General features: G+C 56.8%; 2 protein-coding genes across 2 annotated transcripts; one reads left to right on the forward strand and one right to left on the reverse strand.

Annotated features, from left to right (window-relative positions):
- Nucleotides 1-25: 25 nt before the first annotated feature.
- SLC35G6 (solute carrier family 35 member G6) lies at nt 26-3,189 on the reverse strand. Its single transcript, XM_054709353.1, is given in 6 exon segments — nt 26-108; nt 1,857-1,916; nt 1,919-2,032; nt 2,035-2,396; nt 2,398-2,612; nt 3,121-3,189. Coding segments are annotated over 6 exon segments (903 nt in total).
- Nucleotides 3,190-4,344: 1,155 nt separating this feature from the next.
- On the forward strand, nt 4,345-18,754 carry ZBTB4 (zinc finger and BTB domain containing 4). The gene is made up of 4 exons (XM_008153525.3): nt 4,345-4,439; nt 12,360-12,429; nt 12,852-13,903; nt 14,565-18,754. Exons 3-4 carry the CDS (start codon nt 12,861-12,863, stop codon nt 16,489-16,491), a joined length of 2,970 nt encoding a protein of 989 aa, XP_008151747.2. The 5' UTR covers nt 4,345-4,439; nt 12,360-12,429; nt 12,852-12,860; the 3' UTR covers nt 16,492-18,754.
- Nucleotides 18,755-18,906: the final 152 nt, after the last annotated feature.

The following is an 18,906-nucleotide window of genomic DNA, read 5'->3' on the forward strand; positions in this document are numbered from 1 at the left end:
CCTTCCTTTCCCGCCCTCCCTTGCGCTACGGGGCAGTCTGCGCCGGCCCGCACGGGGGCGCGCGCTCCAGTCGTTGCTCCTCCCTTCCTGACTCCTGGGTTGAGCGACCTTTGAAGTGACGGGGGGGGGGAAGGGGAATTTAATCCCTCCACCTCCCTAAACCGCTCACTCCCGCACTGAGGTTTAAGGTTTAAAGGATCGAGGGTAAATATAGGCTGCTTATATTCTAGTTTGGAGTGTGTTTTCATCTTCAGCAAAAGTGTGTCATTAATACCCCCCCTCCCGCTGGAAAATGGTCTGTTCTGTGAATCGGTAATGAAGAAGGCGGGGCCGGCCGGGGTTCCCGGAGGGGGTAGTGCTGGGGCCGTCCTTGGTCATGAATATGCAGTAATCGCGCTGAATATGTATGAATAAATCAAGATGGCAAGGCCGATTGTTTGTCCGGAAGTAGCTATCTGCCGAGAAGCCTCCTGGGACGGGTGGGCATCTTCTGGCCGCTAATGGAGGAGCCCTGTACGGAGTCGCTCTAGTGCGGGATCCCCGGCCGGAGCGGCTCAGAGAGACCTCAGCTCAGGCCTGTCCGGAAGGAGGCCGGCCGCTGTCTGGGAGGGAGATCACGGACCGTGACAATCCAGGAAAAGCAGATTAGCCATGGGGCGGGACGCAAGCCCTGGGGGGTTCAGGATCTAAGCGTCTGAACGTTAGGGAATCCTCTCCCTTCTAGAATATTTCAGAAAAAAGGTGGGGGCGGGGGGGGGCGGGGCTTCCACTATCCTTCCAAAGCTGAGATGACACAAACTACACAGCCACATTCAGAGTGATCCTTGTTTGATGTCAATGTCACGTCACCACCCCAAACTGGCCGGGGAGCGGGGACGGATTGGGGTGGGGAGAGGAAGGGGGACACAACCACTGGGAAGGGAAATCTCACTCAGGGGAAAAAAGGCAGACTCCCTTCCCCCAGCGCAGCTGCTTGCTCTGTTTGCCTGAAAGCTCCAAACACCCCAGCCCCATTGCCTTCTCCCTGTGCTGAGGTGAAGAGCTCCCCATGGCTCTTGGCCTGCCTGCCTCAGCTCCTTTGATCTGCTCCTCGGACAGTATTTTTTTTTTATTATTGTTTTTTTTTACAGAGAGGAAGGGAGAGGGATAGAGAGTTAGAAACATCTACGAGAAACATCCATCAGCTGCTTCTTGCACACCCCCTACTGGGGATGTGCCCGCAACCAAGGTACATGCCCTTGACTGGACTCGAACCTGGGACCCTTCAGTCCGCAGGTCGACGCTCTATCCACTGAGCCAAACCGGTTAGGGCAGGACAGTATTTCTTATTATCCTCTGAGCCTCTAGCCCCAGCCTAGGTTCCACATCGCTTGGTCCCCAGGCCTGTTCCAGGTCTTCCAGGCAGTCCCTTTCCACCAAGTCCCTGTTCCCCTCGACTCCAAGGTCTATCCCTGTCCCACACCAGTTCTTTTCCAGTCACTTGTTCTCCCATGTTTTTATTCTAGTCTCTATTTGCCCTTGCCTTCCCCCCCCCACCCCATCTCATCATTGATGTTCCTCTCTCTCTCTCTCTCTCTTCTCTCTCTCTCTCTCTTTCTTCCTCTCTGAAATCAATAAAACAATATTTTAAAAATTCCTAGGCAGGGCACATGCCCAGGTTTCAGGCTCAGTCCCCAGTAGGGGGTGTTCGGGAGGCAGCCTGTTGACGATTCTCTCTCATCATTGATGTTTCTGTCTCTTCCTTTCCCTTCCTATCTCTGAAATCAATAAAAAAAAACATATTTAAAAATAATACATTTAATAAATAAATAGAAAAATAAGAGAAGGTGCCACAGTCTCATAGAGCACATTAATACTGCCGCATTGGGGGGTGGGGGGCACCACCACCTCAGAGTGCAGGATAGTGCACACCAGGGCGGGTGGGCCTTGGTGACCGAAGAGCTCACACACACAAAGGAGACCAGAGCAAGGGTCACCACTGCCCTCACACAGCTCCGACTCAGAGGGTCAATGGGCAGCAGGGGACCGGAGAAAGGCCTGGTACACAGCCCACAAGATCCATCAAGCCAAACAGGAAGGCCACTGCCGGTAGGCAGGAGGGGAAGCCCCAGCGATCGTGCCAGGCCGCCAGAAGAGCGAGCACATAGCTCAGAGCCATGTAGAGGCCCTTCACCCCCTTCTGTAGTATCCCTAGTCCAGGTCCCACAATGATGATTAGTCCCACGGTGCTGCCCAATAGGCCATACCAGTCCTAGTGACCGAGACCCTGGCTCTCAAGACAGAGGGCGAAAAGAACAGAGCAGATGATGGAAGAACTTTTGTGAACGAGGACAGTGTTGCCAGCAGGCATCACCTGAACTGCACTGTAGGCACATCCAAGGCTAAAGAGAGTGAGGGCGTACAGGCAGGGGCAAGGCAAAGGGGAGGTGGAAGAGGCATCAACAGATGAGCCGTTCCAGCAAGGATAAGTGGAAAATCTGGTAAGACGCCTGGGAGAAGGGGCCCACGAAACCAGCGGGCAGGCCCCCGCCCAGCAGGGCCACAAGCAGACTCTTGGTGCCAGTACAGGTGCCAGGGGAGGCTTGGGCGGAGTGGAGGGCCAGCCATGATGACTGGGTGACGTTGGCAGGGTGAAGGAGGGGCGAGTGCCAGCTTGTCAGGGAGAAAAGAGCTCAGGCATTAGGGCAGCCACAGTCCAGGGGGCCTGAGACAGGGCCAATGTCAGGCTGTGGTTAGGACCCCCTGCGACAGTAGAGGGGCAGGCTGTCGTGCTGAGGAACGCGGGAGCTAGAAAGGGCCTGAAAGACGGATGAGGTAGCACAGTGTGGTAACACAGCAGGAAGTAGGGAGTGAGCAGTCCTGGAGCACTGAGTCTCTGGGTAAGTTGTTCCTCGGAGGAGAAAAAGACCCGGCGATGCTCGGCTGGTATGAGGAAGAGGAGGTGGCCTCTGATGCTATGTGTTGATGTGATGTCACAGGTTCCAGGGACATCTGGGTAGACCATTGTGAATTTCATTTGTTCCTTCTCTAGGGCAGCTGGGAAGTGTGAGGGGAGGAGGGAAAGGGAGCGGCCAGGAGTTATAAGGAAGGAGGCTGTTCCCCCTTAGCCCCCACACTCACCATCTTTCCTCCGACTTCCTCCACCCCTCCTGGCTCAGGGCCCCTGGGACCCTTTAGAGCTCCAGCCATTGTGACCTGATTCCACGGGGGTGGGGTTCGTCCCTGGAATCTTCCTGAGGGTGGGTGGGAGGTTCCTCCCTGGAACCTCCCTGAGATGGGGGTGGGCCTATTTTCTCTTTGTGTCCAACTCTGCTTGCTTTACATCTATGCCTCTATGATTCCAAAGTTCTTCTGATTCTTTTTTTCTCTTTAAGACTAGCTCTGTGATGAGACGTCTTTGGCTTTAAATCAGTTTGCTATGTCTCACCTTGTTCAGAAAGGAGCTCCGAGGGCTGGTTCCTCAGTGTCCTGAGTTTTGAATTTTTGAACGCCAGGAAGGAGTCTTTGGGACTGTCCCTCTGGAGTTTCAGGAATGTGTTTCTTCTGTGTGTTTTGTTGGTGCTATCCTAGGAGGCCCACACCAAGGCCCCTGCGTTACGGACAAGTACATAGAATTGGATATTTCCTCTGGTGGACAAAACACCTAGCTGCGTGCTCATCTGCGCCGGGAGTCATCTACGTGCCTGTTCTGAGAGGCTGGGCATTCCTGGGCCTCGGCCTGGTGGGGGTTCCCTGCATTTCTGGGGAGGGTGTGTGTGTGTGTGTGTGTGTGTGTGTGTGTGTGTGTGTGTGTGAGAGAGTGTGCTGGCTCTGTGAGTGTGTTGAACCTGGGTCTGCAGGTCCCACCGAGGCCTGATTTCGAGCCGAGCCTGCCATGTTGTGTGTCTGCGCCCTAACAGGCTGTGTTTCTCTGGGCGGTGTGCACGCTGAGTGGAGGGCAGTGTGTGTGTGTGTGTGTGTGTGTGTGTGTGTGTGTGTGTCGGGGGAGGGGGGCTGTCCCTTCCTAGGGAGTGGGTGGTCGTGCGATCCTGCGGGGGTGCTGCAGCCAGGCCCGCGCCCCGCGGGGTGCCCAGCCGCCCGGCGGCCCTGCGCGAGCCGTTCCGCTCCCGGGATCGTTCCGGGCAAAGGCCGCAGGGCGCGCTGGCCCCCGCCCGAGCCCGGAGCCCTGTGTCGGTGTCGGCAGCGCTACGCCGGCCTCCTCTCGGCGGCAGCGGCGCTGGGGGGGACTGTTTCCGGGGGTGGGGGTGGGGGTAGGACCGGGGTGGGGGGGGAGCCGATGATGTCAGCGGCGGCGGCGGCTGCGGGGCCGGGCCGGGGCCGGGCGCTGGGGGGGCCGGGGCCGGAGCCGGAGCCGGAGCTGGAGGCGGGCGAAACAGGAGCGGCCGGGGGCGGCCACGGTGATGAGCCGGGCCTGGCGGACGCGGCGCCATCGCAGTCAGGTGGGCCCCGGGCAAACCGGGCAGGGCCAGGCGGACCGGAGCCAACAGCCGGGCCCCCTCCCCGCTGCCCGGTGCCGCGGGGGCCAGGGTTGCGCCCCGCGCCCGACCGCTACCCTTTGGGGTTGACCCGGGGGCTCAGGGGTCGGGGGCTGAGGCTGGCCCCGCCCCCAGGCGCGCACGGCGCGGGGAGGGGGACGACTTAGGGGCCCTGGTTCGGCGTCCGACCCAGCGGCGGCCAGGGGAGGCGCGATCGCGGGGGCCGGGGAAGGGGCGCCCTCGCTCCCCATTTGAAAGGTTAATTCTGCAGCCGAACGCCCCCCTCCCCTTCTGGGGCAGGTTGGGGGTAGGGTTGGGCGGGTGTGAGCCCCGGCCGGCGCTGCTAGCGGCTGGGAGGGCGATGGCGTAGGAGCCAGGCAGAGAGGGGGAGGGGTGGGCCGGTGAGCGCCCCGGAGTTAGGGTGTGCGGGGTGCGCAGGACCAGCAGGCGCCCGGAGCCTGTGCCGTCGGGGCTGGGTTGTGGCTGTGAGTCCCGGAGGTTGTGTGTCTCCTGCTGTGTGGTGGGGCAAGGTAAACCTCTCCTGCGCACCCCTGTTTGCTGGTCTGGCAGCCAGGGGTCTGGGTAGGGCCCTCCTGAGCCATGGGGACCGAAAGCCAGGTGGCGGGGTGTCCAGTGTTGCGGGGCAGAATTACAGCCTGTGGCCCCGGGGCTTCGGGTGACAGGTCCACATTCCAAGCAGGATAGGGTACACGCGGAGTTTGCTGGATGTGGGGTTTCAGGCAGGTCCAGAGCAGCAAGTGTTTTCTTCCGCCCCCTGCACAGACGAACTGTTTGTGAACTGTTGTTTTCTGCACAGCTAGCTGGTGTCGGTGCTGCGGGCGGCACCGGAGTGCAGGCTGGAGGTGCCTGTTTCGGGGGGCGGTTGTTTACCTTCGAATTGGAAGGTGTCACTTCTGGGCCCCGTGTCTGTGCTGCTGAGGTGTGGTCCCTCTCTGTGCTGCTCGGTGAGGCTGGCCCCGCTGGGTGGGTCCCTGTGATGGGCCAGTCGCATGGGGAGGTGGCGCACATCTAGAACTCAGGTGCCACCTCGCAGGAGGGACTGGAGGAACCCTAGGGTGTGTCTCCAGTACTCGGGGAGCAGCGGGCGCTGGTGTGAGGGGCGCTGGGTGGAATGTGCAGGTTGTGTTTATGGGCTCGTGGGCAGCCCAGTGAGGGGAAGGTTGTGTGCGCGCAACATTCTCTAAGGGATTCTTTTGTGACATTGTTTGTGGGGAGCCTGTCCCTGCTGTTGGGCTGGGAGGCGAGCTGCTCAGAAAACACTTGTGGGGAGGGAGGTGGCGTGACAAGGGCATGTGGGCCTCAGCGTCGAGAGATCAGCCGCAGCCGTGTGTGCGTGCGTGCGTGCCTGCCTTTCGTGTGTTTGAGTGGCCTGTGGGGCTATGTTAGGAAGAAGGCAGGGAGATAAACACGGGGCAGAGCAAGGGCAGCAGGCGGGAGGCTTGGGTGTCGTCCGGGTGGCCCAGCTAGTCCTTGTGCGGGGTCTGAGCGCTTGCCTCTCACGGGCCTGCCCAGCGTGTCAGGGTCACGGGGAGGAGAGGCCTGGCGGCTGCAAGGAAACTGAGCTCGGACAGAGTGGCTCCTTGGTCATGTTTACGTAAAGGTCGGGTGTGACTCTTGTCACTGAAATGGAAAAAAGAAACACGAAGTTTTCAGCCTCCGCCTCTTGCTTCACCCTCTCTCGGCCCCCCCTTGCTGGTATCTCTGCTTTTCCATCTCTTCTGTGTCTGTGACGCACACTGGGCAGCTCCTGTGACTGTGGAAGGGTCTGAATTCGCTCTCTAGGCAGATTCCTCAGCACAGGTTTCCTCACCTTTGGGGCCTGGGCCCTTCTGTAGGGGTGTGTGTGTGTGTGTGTGTGTGTGTGTAGGGGGGGAATGGTGTGTGTGCTCCAAGTGTGTGCACGCCACTGGGTACTGCGCCTCGCCTGGTCTGCAGGGTGGATATGCATGGGGAGCGGCAGGAAGGCACGATGGCTGGGCCCTCCTGCATGGAGGGGGTGCTGGGTGCTAAGAGAGGCCTGCACAACAGGTGCACCCCCGCCTGGTGGAGGGGAAGGGGGTCTAGACTAGAACTGAGGGGTTCTGGCCCTACTGCTTCTTCACTGGCGCTTTCCCGGAGTGAGCCTCGGTTCCTGATCCGTAAAATGGGACTAATTGTCTGCCCTGCCTGTCTTCCAACAGGGTTGTAAGCAAGTAGCACATGGGAAAGGTGCCAGAAAAGTAGCTACAGTTTGGAGACCATGCCTGTGCCGGCAACTGTCAGCCCTCTGCCCGCGCTGAGCCCCTGCTGGGGCTTGGCTGATAACAATAGCAGTAAACACTTATTTAGCACTTCCTGTGTACCAGGCGCTGTTCTCAGCTTTACATGCGATCACTCATTTAGGCTTCGCAGTGCCCCGTGGAGGCAGGTATTCTAATTACCTCTCCTCTTCAGATGAGACCGCTGAGGCCCAGAGAAGCAATTTGCCACTTAGCTAGTAAGAGGGAAAGCTGGATTCGAACGCAGGCAGGCAGGTTCCAGGTCCTGCACTCTTCCACGCTGCTTCCTGCTGCCCTTCTGCAGTTTTCTGTGGGCCTCTCTATGCACACACTCCTCCCCAATTTCTGTATCCCTTAGCACCCCCACCAATCCATTTCAGAAGGCCCATGTGCCTAGTAGCTCAGGGAGGCCCAGCGTGGGGAGTGAGCTGGTAGCTGCTGCTGGGCGCTGGCCATGGAAGCAAAAAGAGGATGAGCCAGGTGCAGGAGAGCTGGCCGTCCTGTGGGTCAGGCAGGGCCACGAGGGAGGTGGCATTTGAGTTCGATCTTAATATTTTGCAGGGCTTTGGAGAAGAGGTGGAGGAAAGGCTGCATTTCTGACAGGAGGACCAGCGTAGGCAAAAGCGTGGGGGTCCAGGATGTGCTGAGGTGGTATAGCACACTGGGTGCACAGGCAAGGCTAGAAAGGAAGGTTGGAACTAGACCCCTGACTGCCTGGCTGAGGAGTCGGAGCTGTAGTGAGCGGGGACCAGGGCAGCGTTCTCAGACTAGGAGTAACACCACCTGAGCGGCAGTGGGGAGGTTGACCTTCAGTGAGAGGTAAGCCTGGAGGCAGGGGAATAGCTGGGAGACCATGACCTTGGACCATGTGAGTGTTGACAAGGCCCCGAGCTAATTTGGGGGCCAGGGGTGGTTGACGGGAAGGCTCCCAAAGCCTTTCCCCAGCTGGGCTGCAGGTCTGACCAGACGTGGGGGCTGCTGGATGTGGGGAGCGAGGGAAAGGACAGTCAGACATGACACCGTTAGCATTTAGCACGTGAGACCTTGTGTGGTGATTCTGCAACCCGCTCGCTCGCTGGCCATAGGCCCTTTCGGGGCAGGACCGGCAGTATGGCAGAGGGCAAGACTCAGCACCTGGATTCACACAGGCCTGGATTTGAATTTTGCTCTGCTCCTCACAAGCTGTGTGACCTTGAACAAGGTATACCCACCTCTGTGAGCTTCAGTTTCCTTATTTGTAAAATTGGGATGATATAAATACCCACTTTGGGTGGTCATTTGGGGGAAATCATTAAATGAGGCAATGCATGGAAAGCCCTGGAGGCATGTCAGGCAAGGGGTGAGCGCCCCAGGAGTGGTCCAGTTACACGCTTCATCCCAGCTCCTGACCAGCTCAGTCCTGCTCTGAGGAATTCCTTCCCCAGGGTGGGCAGACTACAGGCAGACTTTGAAGAAGACAGGTTCATGCATTCACCAGATTTTAAAAAATCTCCCATCACATATCAGACACTGTTCTAAGCACTGAGGATAGCAGTGGACAAAGCAGACAAAAATCTCTCCCTCCCTCCCTGGCCAGTGTGGCTCAGTTGGTTGGGCGTAGTCCCGTACACCAAGGGTTGCCAGTTCTATTCCCGGTCAGGGCACATGCCCAGGTTGCGGGCTTGGTCCCTGGTGGGGGGCATGCAGGAGGCAGCTGACCGATGTTTCACGTTCCCACATCAATCTTTCTCTCCTCTCTCTCTAAAAATCAATAAACTTAAAAAAAACCTCTTCCTCCCTTGGAGGTTACATTCTAGAGATAAATGAATAATATGTTTTACTAAGTGTCAAAGAGAAAAATAAAGTAGGGGAGATGGGCAGGAAGTTTTGGGAGACGGGGTGGCCAGGGAAGGCCTGGTGGGGCGGAGGGGGGTTTGGGGGTGATTTTGAGTCTAGACTTAAAAGAGGGGGGGCAGCAAGGCATGAGGCTGAGAAAACATTCCGGGCAAAGGGAACAGCAGGAGGTGGAGTGTGTCTGGTGGCAGTGCCCGGATCCCCACCTCAGTCACACCTCTAAGGCCACACAGCCAGTCAAGAGCAGAGAAGCAGCAAGAACAAATAAACTGAAAACCACAGAGCCACCAAACCTACCATGAAGCCTGATTCCTGCTGCTCTTTCTTCACTGGCCGCCTCGTTTTCTGGGACTAAGTTCGTGGATGACAGAGGGAGCGCGTACTGAGCATCACTGGGCCAGGTGTTCCTTAGGTCCTGCCAGGTATCAGCTCGCTTCTCCTTCCCAATAACCACACGAAGAGGGGACTTCTCACTTCTCATAGACAAGGCGGTTAAGTGACTTGCCCAGAGTCATACAGCCAGTTCTCCACCTCCCATAAGCCCTTGTAGGGCAGTGGCCAGTGGGGGGGCAGTTGAACTCAGGAGAGCTGGGTTCAAACTCTATTTGGTTAGCAGTAAGGCCAGGGGCAAATCACACTGCCACTGTGTTCTCTCTCCCTGACAGTGAGGAGTGTGGAGTGTTGAAAGCCTCCGTTTCCTCATCTGTACAGGGGGGTTGATGGTAGCCCCTGCCTCACTATGGTCCTTTTTGAGTGTTGTGATGCGATGATGCAGATAAAATGCTTAGCTCTGTACTTGGTACATCATAAGTATTTCATAAATGGCAGCTACAACTACGTACCATGATCATGATGATTCTCGGTCAGCGGTCGCCAACTGGTAAAGGTTGGCGACCGCCGTTCTAGGTGATCTCTAAGGGCCAGGTCAGCTTTGGATTCTCTGGTTCTAAGAAGCCGCAGTAGGCCTTGTCCAAGTCAGCACAGCCGCGCCTCAGCAGGCGCCACGCCTCAGCGGGCGCCCGGCCTGGCCCAGGGGGTGTGGGGGCTGGAATGGAACCTGCGCTTTGCTCGCTGTGCGGGGCTGCTACTTCCTGGAGGAAGGGCCTCTCCTCTCATTTTAACCTGTGAGCTGTTGAAAGAACACAGCTATTTTTCTGTACTCGACTCACAACACTTCCGACATCAGGTGTGTGGGTTTTCCCCTCGCTGATCGATCCTCTGACACTAGCTGGGTGTCCCACAGTTCACTTCTGACACCAACTACCTGGAAATAGTGTCACGTCCCACAGGTTAAGGGCTCAGTCCCACCAGAAAGCCCCCCACTTCAGATGCCAGTCGCAAATCCAGGCCTCCCGTACTTTTGACTGACCAGCTATAAATCGGGGTTTACCATGACCCCTTCCTCAGATTTGATCATTTGCTAGAATGGCTCACAGAACTGAGGGAAATACTTATGTTTACTGGTTACATAATGAAGCACATGGAGATAGAGACGAACGGACAATGTGGAGGTGTGCAGGACAAGTCTGGAAGGGTCTTGCGCACAGGAGCAGAATTGTCTCCGAAGAGTTGTGATGCGCCACCTTCCCAGCAGGTGGATGTGTTTGCCGACCTGGAAGCTCTATTGACGCTGTAGTTTAGGAATTTTTATGGAGCCATCATCACGTAGGCATGATCGATCATTAACTCGGTCTCCAGTCCCTCTCCGCTCCCCAGAAGTTGGGGGTGGGTGGGACTGAAAGTTCCAAGCTTCTATCATGGCTTGGTCTCTCTGGTGACCAGCCCCTATCCAGGAGTCCACCGGCAGTCCCCTCAGAACAAAATAATGCTCCTATAACCCAGGAAATCCCCACGGATTTAGGAGCTTGGTGTCAGGAAGCAGAATCAAAGACCAACCGTTAGAACAAAAGATGCTCCTAATGCTCTGACCACTTAGGAAATTTCAAGTTTTCGAGGCTCTCTGTCATGGAGATGAAGATTATATATATATATATATATTCCTATTATATCAGAATATCGTAGCTCACATCTGTAAACAAGCCCTTCACCCTGGTTTGGTGCAGACAAGAACACGGGCTTTGGAGTCAGACTTCCTGGGATCAGGTGCCAACCCCGCTAACTGAGCCTCAGTTGTTCACTTAAAAATGGGGAAGCTAGCCTGGCCAGTGTGGCTCAGTGGTTGAGCATTGGCCCATGAACCAGGAGGTCACGTTTGGATTCTGTGTCAGGGCACATGCCCTGGTTGCAGGCTCCATCCTCAGTAGGGGGCGTGCAGGAGGCAGCTGATCCAATATTTCTTTTATCGATGTTTCTATCTATCCCCCTCCCTTCCTCTCTCTAAAATCAATAAAACTATATTTAAAAATAAAATGGGGAAGCTAAGCTACTTTTTAGGGTAGTGAAGAGGAAGGAGTAAATGAGGTAATGCAAGTAAAGCATTGACCCCTGGGGATCCCAGTGGGCCAGTGGCTGTCATGGGAGGGAGTGCTCTCCTCACGTTACAACCAGACCCACCTGCAACCCAGCAACTGAGGGTAGCACCGACCCAGGTATGTGCCTGGCCATTGGAGCTGTTGAACTTGTGTGTTCACCTCTGTTTGTCACCTGTTCTCCAGGGGAGGCGTCAGAGCAGTATTTGGGGAATTGAAATGGACTGCGGAGGGAAGGCCTTTTAGTCCAGATAGCATGATTACTAAGTGGGAAGATAAGGTTTTTATGGGGTGGTGTGAATTGTGTGGGGAACTCCTGATGCAGGGTACGTCAGAGAACGTGTGACCCAGGGCATTCCGAAGGAGATCGCTCCCAGAGGGGCCCAAAGCTCTGCTCTCAAGTCAGCAGGCCTGGCTCTGTGAACAGGCCCCACCTGTTGTTATCAGCTCTGTGTGACTTTGGCTAAGTCACTGTATGGCTCTTGAACTCAGATCTTCAACTGAAAAATGCAACCCCAAAGCCCTGGCTGTGCCCACAGGGAGAGAGCGGCTGTGACGTGCCTTCTGTGTGGTGATCGCCACAGCTTGCCTTGGGGTTGCCTACTATTCCTTTTGGATGAGCTTCCCAGAAAGAGGTGAGATAGGAGTTGTGTTCCACCCCCTCCCACAACCCCTATTTTAAAGCCAAAGTCCTAAGGCCCCTAGCTCTCAGAGTGAGGAGTGGGAGCCAAGTGTCCTCACCCCTGGCCTGGTGGCCTTTCCAGTGCCCTCCAGAGACTGGAGCAAGCTGGGCACTTGTGTATGAATTGTGGTCTTTGGGGGACCCCTGGCACCTGGGCCAGAACTCCCTCAAAGATTGATGGGGCTGGCTCCTGAGAGAGGAGGTCCTTTCCTAATCTGAGTATCTGGCAGCTTGGTCCAATAAAAAGTCTCAAGCAAATCTATTTTGATATGTAAATGAAACCGTTATAAAAAAGACAATATGCAAATGTTTGATTTCCTTTGAACTTTAAGATTGGGCCAGAGGGACTTGGGAGTGATCCAACAGGCTTCCCTGGGCCTAGAGGACTGCACTGAGCTGCTGTGTGTTTTGAATTGGGAATATGCAAACTCTCTTGTTCCTGAACTGATGGGGCCAGCAGATCAAGGCTGCGATACTCGGTGTGGCCTCCCAGGTCCCATTGCAGGTGGCTAAGCAAATAGCCTGACAGAGGCCCCTGGGAGGGTCAGGGTCTGCAGAGCAGCCCCTGTCCTCTTTGACCCTGAGCACCCTCCCACCCCCTAGCTCCTGGGTCCCTCCCATTTCAGGTCTCCTACTGAGCACATGGTTTGCTCCTTCACAGAGGGAAGAGGCCCGGCCGGAGGGACTTGCTGAGCCACCCTCATTCTGCTCCATGTTGGCTGTGCTGTCAGGTGAGGCGGTGAGAGGTCTGCAGCTGGGAACATTTGGACCCGAGGCAGCGGGCCAGCCATTTTGTCTAGCCGTGCGAGTCTTATGAAATGGCCACCAGTCCAGTGGCAAAGAGGTGTCCGTTGCTTGTTTTCCTAGCCTGTGACTTTGGAGGTTTTAACCTTTGACCTTCATCCAGACCTGAGGTATCCCTGGCATCTTCCAGCCCCAGGTATTGGACATACCGGTGTTGGATGCTGGCCAGACGTGGGTGGCTAAGGTTAACCCCTGACTTCTGTGATCAGAAGTTAGTCAGCCTTCCACTAGTCTCTGACCAACAACATCTGACCCCCCACCCCACCCCAGCTCACCTCCCTGAGTTTTGAGGCCCCTGCCCTCTGCCCAGCCTCTGAGATGCTCCCCTGACTTGTTCTCCTCTGTCTAGGCTGGTGCCATGCCCCCCCCAGCAGAGGTGACGGACCCATCCCATGCCCCCGCTGTCCTGCGCCAGCTCAATGAACAGCGGCTCCGTGGCCTCTTCTGTGATGTCACCCTCATAGCCGGGGACACCAAGTTTCCTGCTCACCGCAGCGTCCTGGCTGCTTCGAGTCCCTTCTTCAGAGAGGCCCTGCTTGCTTCAGCTCCACTGCCCCTCCCACCAGTTATTGGGGGCTCAGCCCCTAACCCTGCCACCACCGCAGCTGCCTCCTCTTCCTCCTCCTCCTCTTCCTCCTCTTCTCCACCTCCAGCTTCGTCCCCTGCTTCCTCCCCACCCAGGGTCCTAGAGCTGCCAGGGGTCCCAGCAGCTGCCTTCTCTGATGTCCTCAACTTCATCTACAGCGCCCGCCTGGCACTCCCTGACGGCGGAGGGGATGGGGCAGCTGTGGCCGAGATTGGAGCTCTGGGGCGGCGCCTGGGCATCTCCCGCCTACAAGGCCTGGGGGAGGGAGGTGATGCCTGGGTACCCCCTGCCCCAGCCCCCATGGCCACTTCGCAGCCCGAAGAGGACGGCTTTGGGCCTGGGCCTAGGCCAGCCAGGGAGTGGGAGAGTGACAGGGCTGAGGCCCAGGCCCCTGACTCGCAGCCCGCCCTGTCCCGACAGCCCCTGCCCTGCCCCCGATGTGGAAAGAGCTTCATTCACCCCAAGAGGCTGCAGACCCACGAAGCACAGTGCCGTAGGGGGGCCAGCACCAGGGGTTCTGCGGGGCTGGGAGTCGGGGGCTCCGGCCCTAGTGGCCCCACAGGAATGGACGCCTCAGCCCTGCCCCCCACAGTGGGCTTCCGAGGGGGCCCCGAGCACGTGGTGAAGGTGGTGGGCGGCCACGTGCTGTACGTGTGCGCGGCCTGTGAGCGCTCCTACGTGACCCTGTCCAGCCTGAAGCGGCACAGCAACGTGCACTCCTGGCGGAGGAAGTACCCCTGCCGCTACTGTGAGAAGGTGTTCGCCCTGGCTGAGTACCGCACCAAGCACGAGGTGTGGCACACCGGGGAGCGCAGGTGAGTGTCTGGGGGGCGGGGAGCGGGGTGGGGGGTGGGGGGCAGTGAGTCAACAGTCAGCACTCAGGCACCACATGGGCCAGGGAGGGAGCGGGCAGAGCATGGAGCCTAGGAACTCATCTGGAGACTCCTGCTCACCGCTGGCCCCGCGCACCTGCTCTTCATCACTCACCCATCTGCCTCCTTTCAGCTCCTCCTGCTGATACTTATTAGCACCTCTAGGTGCCGCGACCCGGCCGGTGCCATGAAGACCGAGGAGGAAGGATAAAAGTTACCCTCACAGGAAAAGACTGTGCCCATCAGTCGTTATAATATGTACTTCCATAAGTGTCCCTGTTCATAAGACATTTCCCCTGTCATCTGAGCTTAGAAGAAGGCCTGGTGAATTAGGCAAGGTGTGTGACTATTCCCAGGTCGCAGATGGAACAGCTGAGGTCCAGTGTCTCACAGCTGGGGTGGGGACACTGAGCTAGGTAGGACTGGGGTCCCTCCCGAGGCTGGCAGGGTGGGTAAGCAGCAGGAAAGGCGGGTGAGCAAGCGGCTGAGGGAGTTCCAGGTCTGAGTGGAGGGCAGTGGAGGTTACGGGAAGCTGAGGCCCTGGCTTCAGGGCTCCTGACTCAACTGGCTCTGTCCCTACCCTGTTTCCTGTGTCCCGGCCCAGGTACCAGTGCATCTTCTGCTGGGAAACCTTTGTCACTTACTATAACCTGAAGACCCACCAGCGAGCCTTTCACGGGATTAGCCCAGGCCTCCTAGCCAGTGAGAAGACGCCCAATGGAGGCTATAAGCCCAAGCTCAATACCCTCAAGCTGTACCGCCTGCTCCCCATGCGGGCAGCCAAGCGACCCTACAAGACCTACAGCCAGGGAGCCCCTGAGGCCCCTCTTTCTCCAAGCCTCAACACACCGGCCCCTACAGCAATGCCAGCCAGCTCACCGCCTGGACCCCCACCTGCCCCGGAGCCTGGCCCCCCACCCTCCGTCATCACTTTTGCCCACCCAGCTCCCTCTGTCATTGTTCATGGGGGCAGTAGTAGTGGTGGAACAGGGGGTGGGCTGGCCAACACAGGTGGGGCCCAAGCCGCCTCGGTCATCACTTACACTGCTCCCCCGAGGCCCCCCAAAAAACGTGAGTACCCACCTCCTCCCCCAGTGCCTACACCCACACCAACCAGCCCAGCCACAGCGGGCAGCCCCGCCACGCCTGCAGGGCCTGCCACGGCCACAGAGGAGACCAAAGGCCGCAACCTGCGGGCCGGCAGGACTCTGACCTACGTGGCCAAGCCAGCTGGTGGGAGCGGCGGGGATGGGGGTCCTCCCGCAGGGCCTGGCCGGGGTCCTCCGCTACAGGGGCCACCTCCACTGTGTCAGATCACTGTGCGAATTGGTGAGGAGGCCATTGTCAAGCGCCGCATCTCAGAAACTGACCTGCGTCCTGGGGAACTGAGTACAGAGGAAGTGGAGGAGAGTGAGGAGGAGGATGAAGAGGAGGACGATGAGGAGGAGGAGGAATCGAAGGCTGGTGGGGAGGACCAACTCTGGAGGCCCTACTACTCGTACAAGCCCAAGCGCAAGGCTGGTGCGGCAGGCGCAGGCAGCAGCGGGGGCAGTGGGACACCCAGAGGCCGCCGGCCACCACGCTGGAGACAGAAGCTGGAACCGAGGAGCTGGGAGGAGACCCCAGGGGCTGAGGGCCCCATAGGGCGTGCCTGTGGTGAGCGGAGGCACCGCTGCGGAGACTGTGCCCAAACCTTTGCTACCCAGAGGAAGCTGCGAAAGCACCAGGAGGCCCACGGCGGGGCCCACAGCTCCCGGGCCGGACGGAGGTCCTCCACACGCTTTGCCTGCCCTCATTGCGCCAAGGTGTGCAAGACGGCAGCCGCCCTGAGCCGCCACGGGCAGAGGCATGCTGCTGAGAGGCCTGGGGGCACCCCCACACCTGTCATTGCCTACTCCAAGGGCAGCACTGGCACCAGACCCGGGGATGTCAAGGAGGAGGCCCCCCAAGAGATGCAAGTCTCCTCATCCAGCGGGGAGGCAGGTGGCGGGAGTGCTGCTGCAGAGGAAGCTTCTGAGGCCGCCTCAGTCCAGGACCCTGTCATCTCAGGGGGTGAGGAGCTCCCGGTGGTGGCAGGAGGGGGCGCCTATGCATACCCACCTGTGCAGGAATTCCCACTGGCTCTGATTGGAAGCGGCCGGGAACCTGGTAGTGGGAGGGGAAAACCTGGTAGTGAGGGGCCAGTGGGGGCTGGGGAGGGGGACCGAATGGAAGGGATAGGAGCTGCCAAAGTCACCTTCTACCCCGAGCCCTACCCCCTCGTCTACGGCCCCCAGCTCCTTGCTGCCTACCCTTACAACTTCAGCAACTTGGCTGCTCTCCCAGTGGCTCTTAACATGGTCCTACCTGATGAGAAGGGCGGGGGAGCCCTTCCTTTCCTTCCAGGGGTCTTTGGCTACGCAGTCAATCCTCAAGCAGTGCCCCCTACGCCCCCAACACCGCCTCCCCCAACTCTTCCTCCACCAGTCCCCCCTAAGGGAGAAGGGGAATGGGCAGGGATTGAAGGAACCCAGAAGGGAGATGTGGGGTGAGCTCTGGGCCCAGATTTCCCCTTTCACCAGATGCCACCCTCCCTGAACCCCCCGCCACTACCAGCTCCCTGGCCTCCTTGCCCCTTGGGAGCCCCTCCACACTCTTGTGCAGGGACTTGGGGCCCCTGGAGCTCAGGAGTCAGGCTGCTTTGTGTGAGATTGTAGTTTTCCTATCTCCTGGGAAGGGATCTTTGGTGGTTCCCCTCTCGGTTCTCCTCCAGGGAATGACCTCCATGAGGGGCAGGGCCAGCTCCCATCCCCTTGGCCAGCCCTTGGGGCAACTGAGCAATATACTTATATGAATCTCTACTCATGGCCCCCACCAGCTCTGAATGTCTAATCCGTCCCCTGATTCGTATACCTAGGGGGAAACCATCTCTCTTACCTAATGATCCTCCCTCCTGAAGCTTTCTCTAAGCCCTTGCCCAGATGCTTCCTAGCACATTCCATTCTTGGCCCAGGGCCTGGACCAGACCATTGTGATACCTGACACCCACCCACAGGGGAGCTTGGCTTTGGATTCTATTCTTCCGACGGTGGATTTCTGTGTTTCTTTTTCCTTTACGTTAAGATGCCATGCCTTCCTTGGCTTCCATGCCTTTGGATCTTCCATATTCCTCCTCATACTCCTAGACCCTGGAGATGGCCTCTTCCAGGCCAGGTCAAGGAGGTGTTGGGGAGGAGGGTTACCCATCTGTTTCTTTCCCAGCCCAGGGCAGCACCAATCTTGGTTCTATCTTGACCCCCAAATCCAGTGAGCCCCAGATTCTTCCAAGGCAAAAGAGATGAGTAGATCACATCTCTTTCTGCCTCTACATATGGCCTCTTCTGGGCTAAACCAGATTTGGGGGCTAGGAGGGAGGACCTCCATATGGGATGGGGAAGGGAATCTACTTTTTCCCTGTTTGTTTTTTTTCTTCCTGATGGTTTCTCCCAGACTAGACCAAATAGCCAGAAAAATAATGGGGGTTGGATGGGCGGGTAAGCTCAAGATTTGCACATGACCTCCCATCCTTACCTTTACCCCCATCTTCCCTAGTACCACTTCCCTCACCAATCACTCCAGATGGTTTTGGGGAAACCATACTATTCCCTTGGTGGGCTTTGGGGTATCCCCACCAATTTTCCCTCCAAAATAGCACCTTATACCCCATCTTTGATTCAGTTCCCCACACCCAAAGATCCCAGCCTAGGATGGGGTGCAGGGACCTTAAATAGTCCCTAATCCCTAATTTGCACTAGTTAACCCTGGTCAGGGTCCCTATGTTTCCTTCCAGTGGGTTGTTGGAGAAACATTTGCTCCTAATTCTCTGATAACATGGCCTCCCCACTCTGTGATTGGATGAGCATTTCCCATCTAACCCACCTCACCCCAAAAAAACCCAGCTCACAAGGGGAGAGCCAGTTTTGGGGAGCAAATTTGAAAAATGGGAATTAGAGGAGTGCAGTTTTAGAAAGGGGGAAAGTTGCTATCACCAAAATGGCAGCCTTTTTCCCAGCTACTGTTTTCTGGGGCCAAGATGGCTGCCCTCTCAAAACATGTTGAAAGGGCAAGATCATGGCTTTTAGAGGGAGGTGAATTTGGGGGAAGGGACAGGAGCATCCTCCTGCCTCCTCTTACCCTCCCAGACTACACAAAGGGGGAGGTTTTTGCCAGGCTCCCTGAATGTTAACCATGGAGGAGTGTCGCTCCTTCACTACTCCTCTGTCTCTTTGCACTTTTCTTGGTCTTGGCCACAGTCCGAGTGAAGAGTTTTCCTACTGAATGTACCAAGTTCCAATTTTTATGGGAGAAAAAAAAAATTTTTAAACAGGGAAAAATGCAAAAAAAAAAAATCACTAAAACGTTCCCACAAATCTTGTTTCTGGCACTTTAGAAAAACTGCGAAAAAAGTACATAATAAAGAATACATATATATATCTATATCTACACACAGATTATATATATATACACACACAGCGGAACCACAAGAGAGACTGAGGAAGGCCTTGGAGGCAGGGGCCAGATGGGATGACAGTCCCCTTATATCTTTACCCTGAGCCGCTGAGGCAAAAAGGCATAGGAGATGGAAGGGGTTGAGGATGGGCCAGGGAATTTTAATTTCTGCAGGTCAAAAATCTAAAACCATTTAGGGAGAACTGAGATTGTAGACATTTATTTTTTTGAAAATATGATTTAGGGAAAAGTTTCCAGAATTTGGTGGTTCTGGGCAACAAATGAGAGTGTGGCAAAATGGCGATTAAAAGACATGGGGAACTTGAATATTGTGAATGTCAGATGTTGGAAATTTGGGGTTTTGCAATTTCATCTTTTGAAAAGTATCGTCTTGTCAGTTTGTGCCCTTTCCTCGTGTTCCCTGGGAAGAAGGGTGATGGTGGAGTAGGAAGGCCACTGGTCTGTGCCACAGCACGCGA

The sequence above is a fragment of the Eptesicus fuscus genome, chromosome 20 (genome assembly GCF_027574615.1).
Source record: "Eptesicus fuscus isolate TK198812 chromosome 20, DD_ASM_mEF_20220401, whole genome shotgun sequence".
Lineage (NCBI taxonomy): Eukaryota > Metazoa > Chordata > Mammalia > Chiroptera > Vespertilionidae > Eptesicus > Eptesicus fuscus.

Excerpts from the sequence above, each read along its gene's own strand:
- ZBTB4 (XM_008153525.3), top strand. The coding sequence starts at position 12,861 with ATGCCCCCCCCAGCAGAGGTGACGGACCCATCCCATGCCCCCGCTGTC. Across the intron at positions 13,904-14,564 it reads TGGCACACCGGGGAGCGCAG|GTACCAGTGCATCTTCTGCT; the intron begins GTGAGTGTCTGG and ends GTCCCGGCCCAG.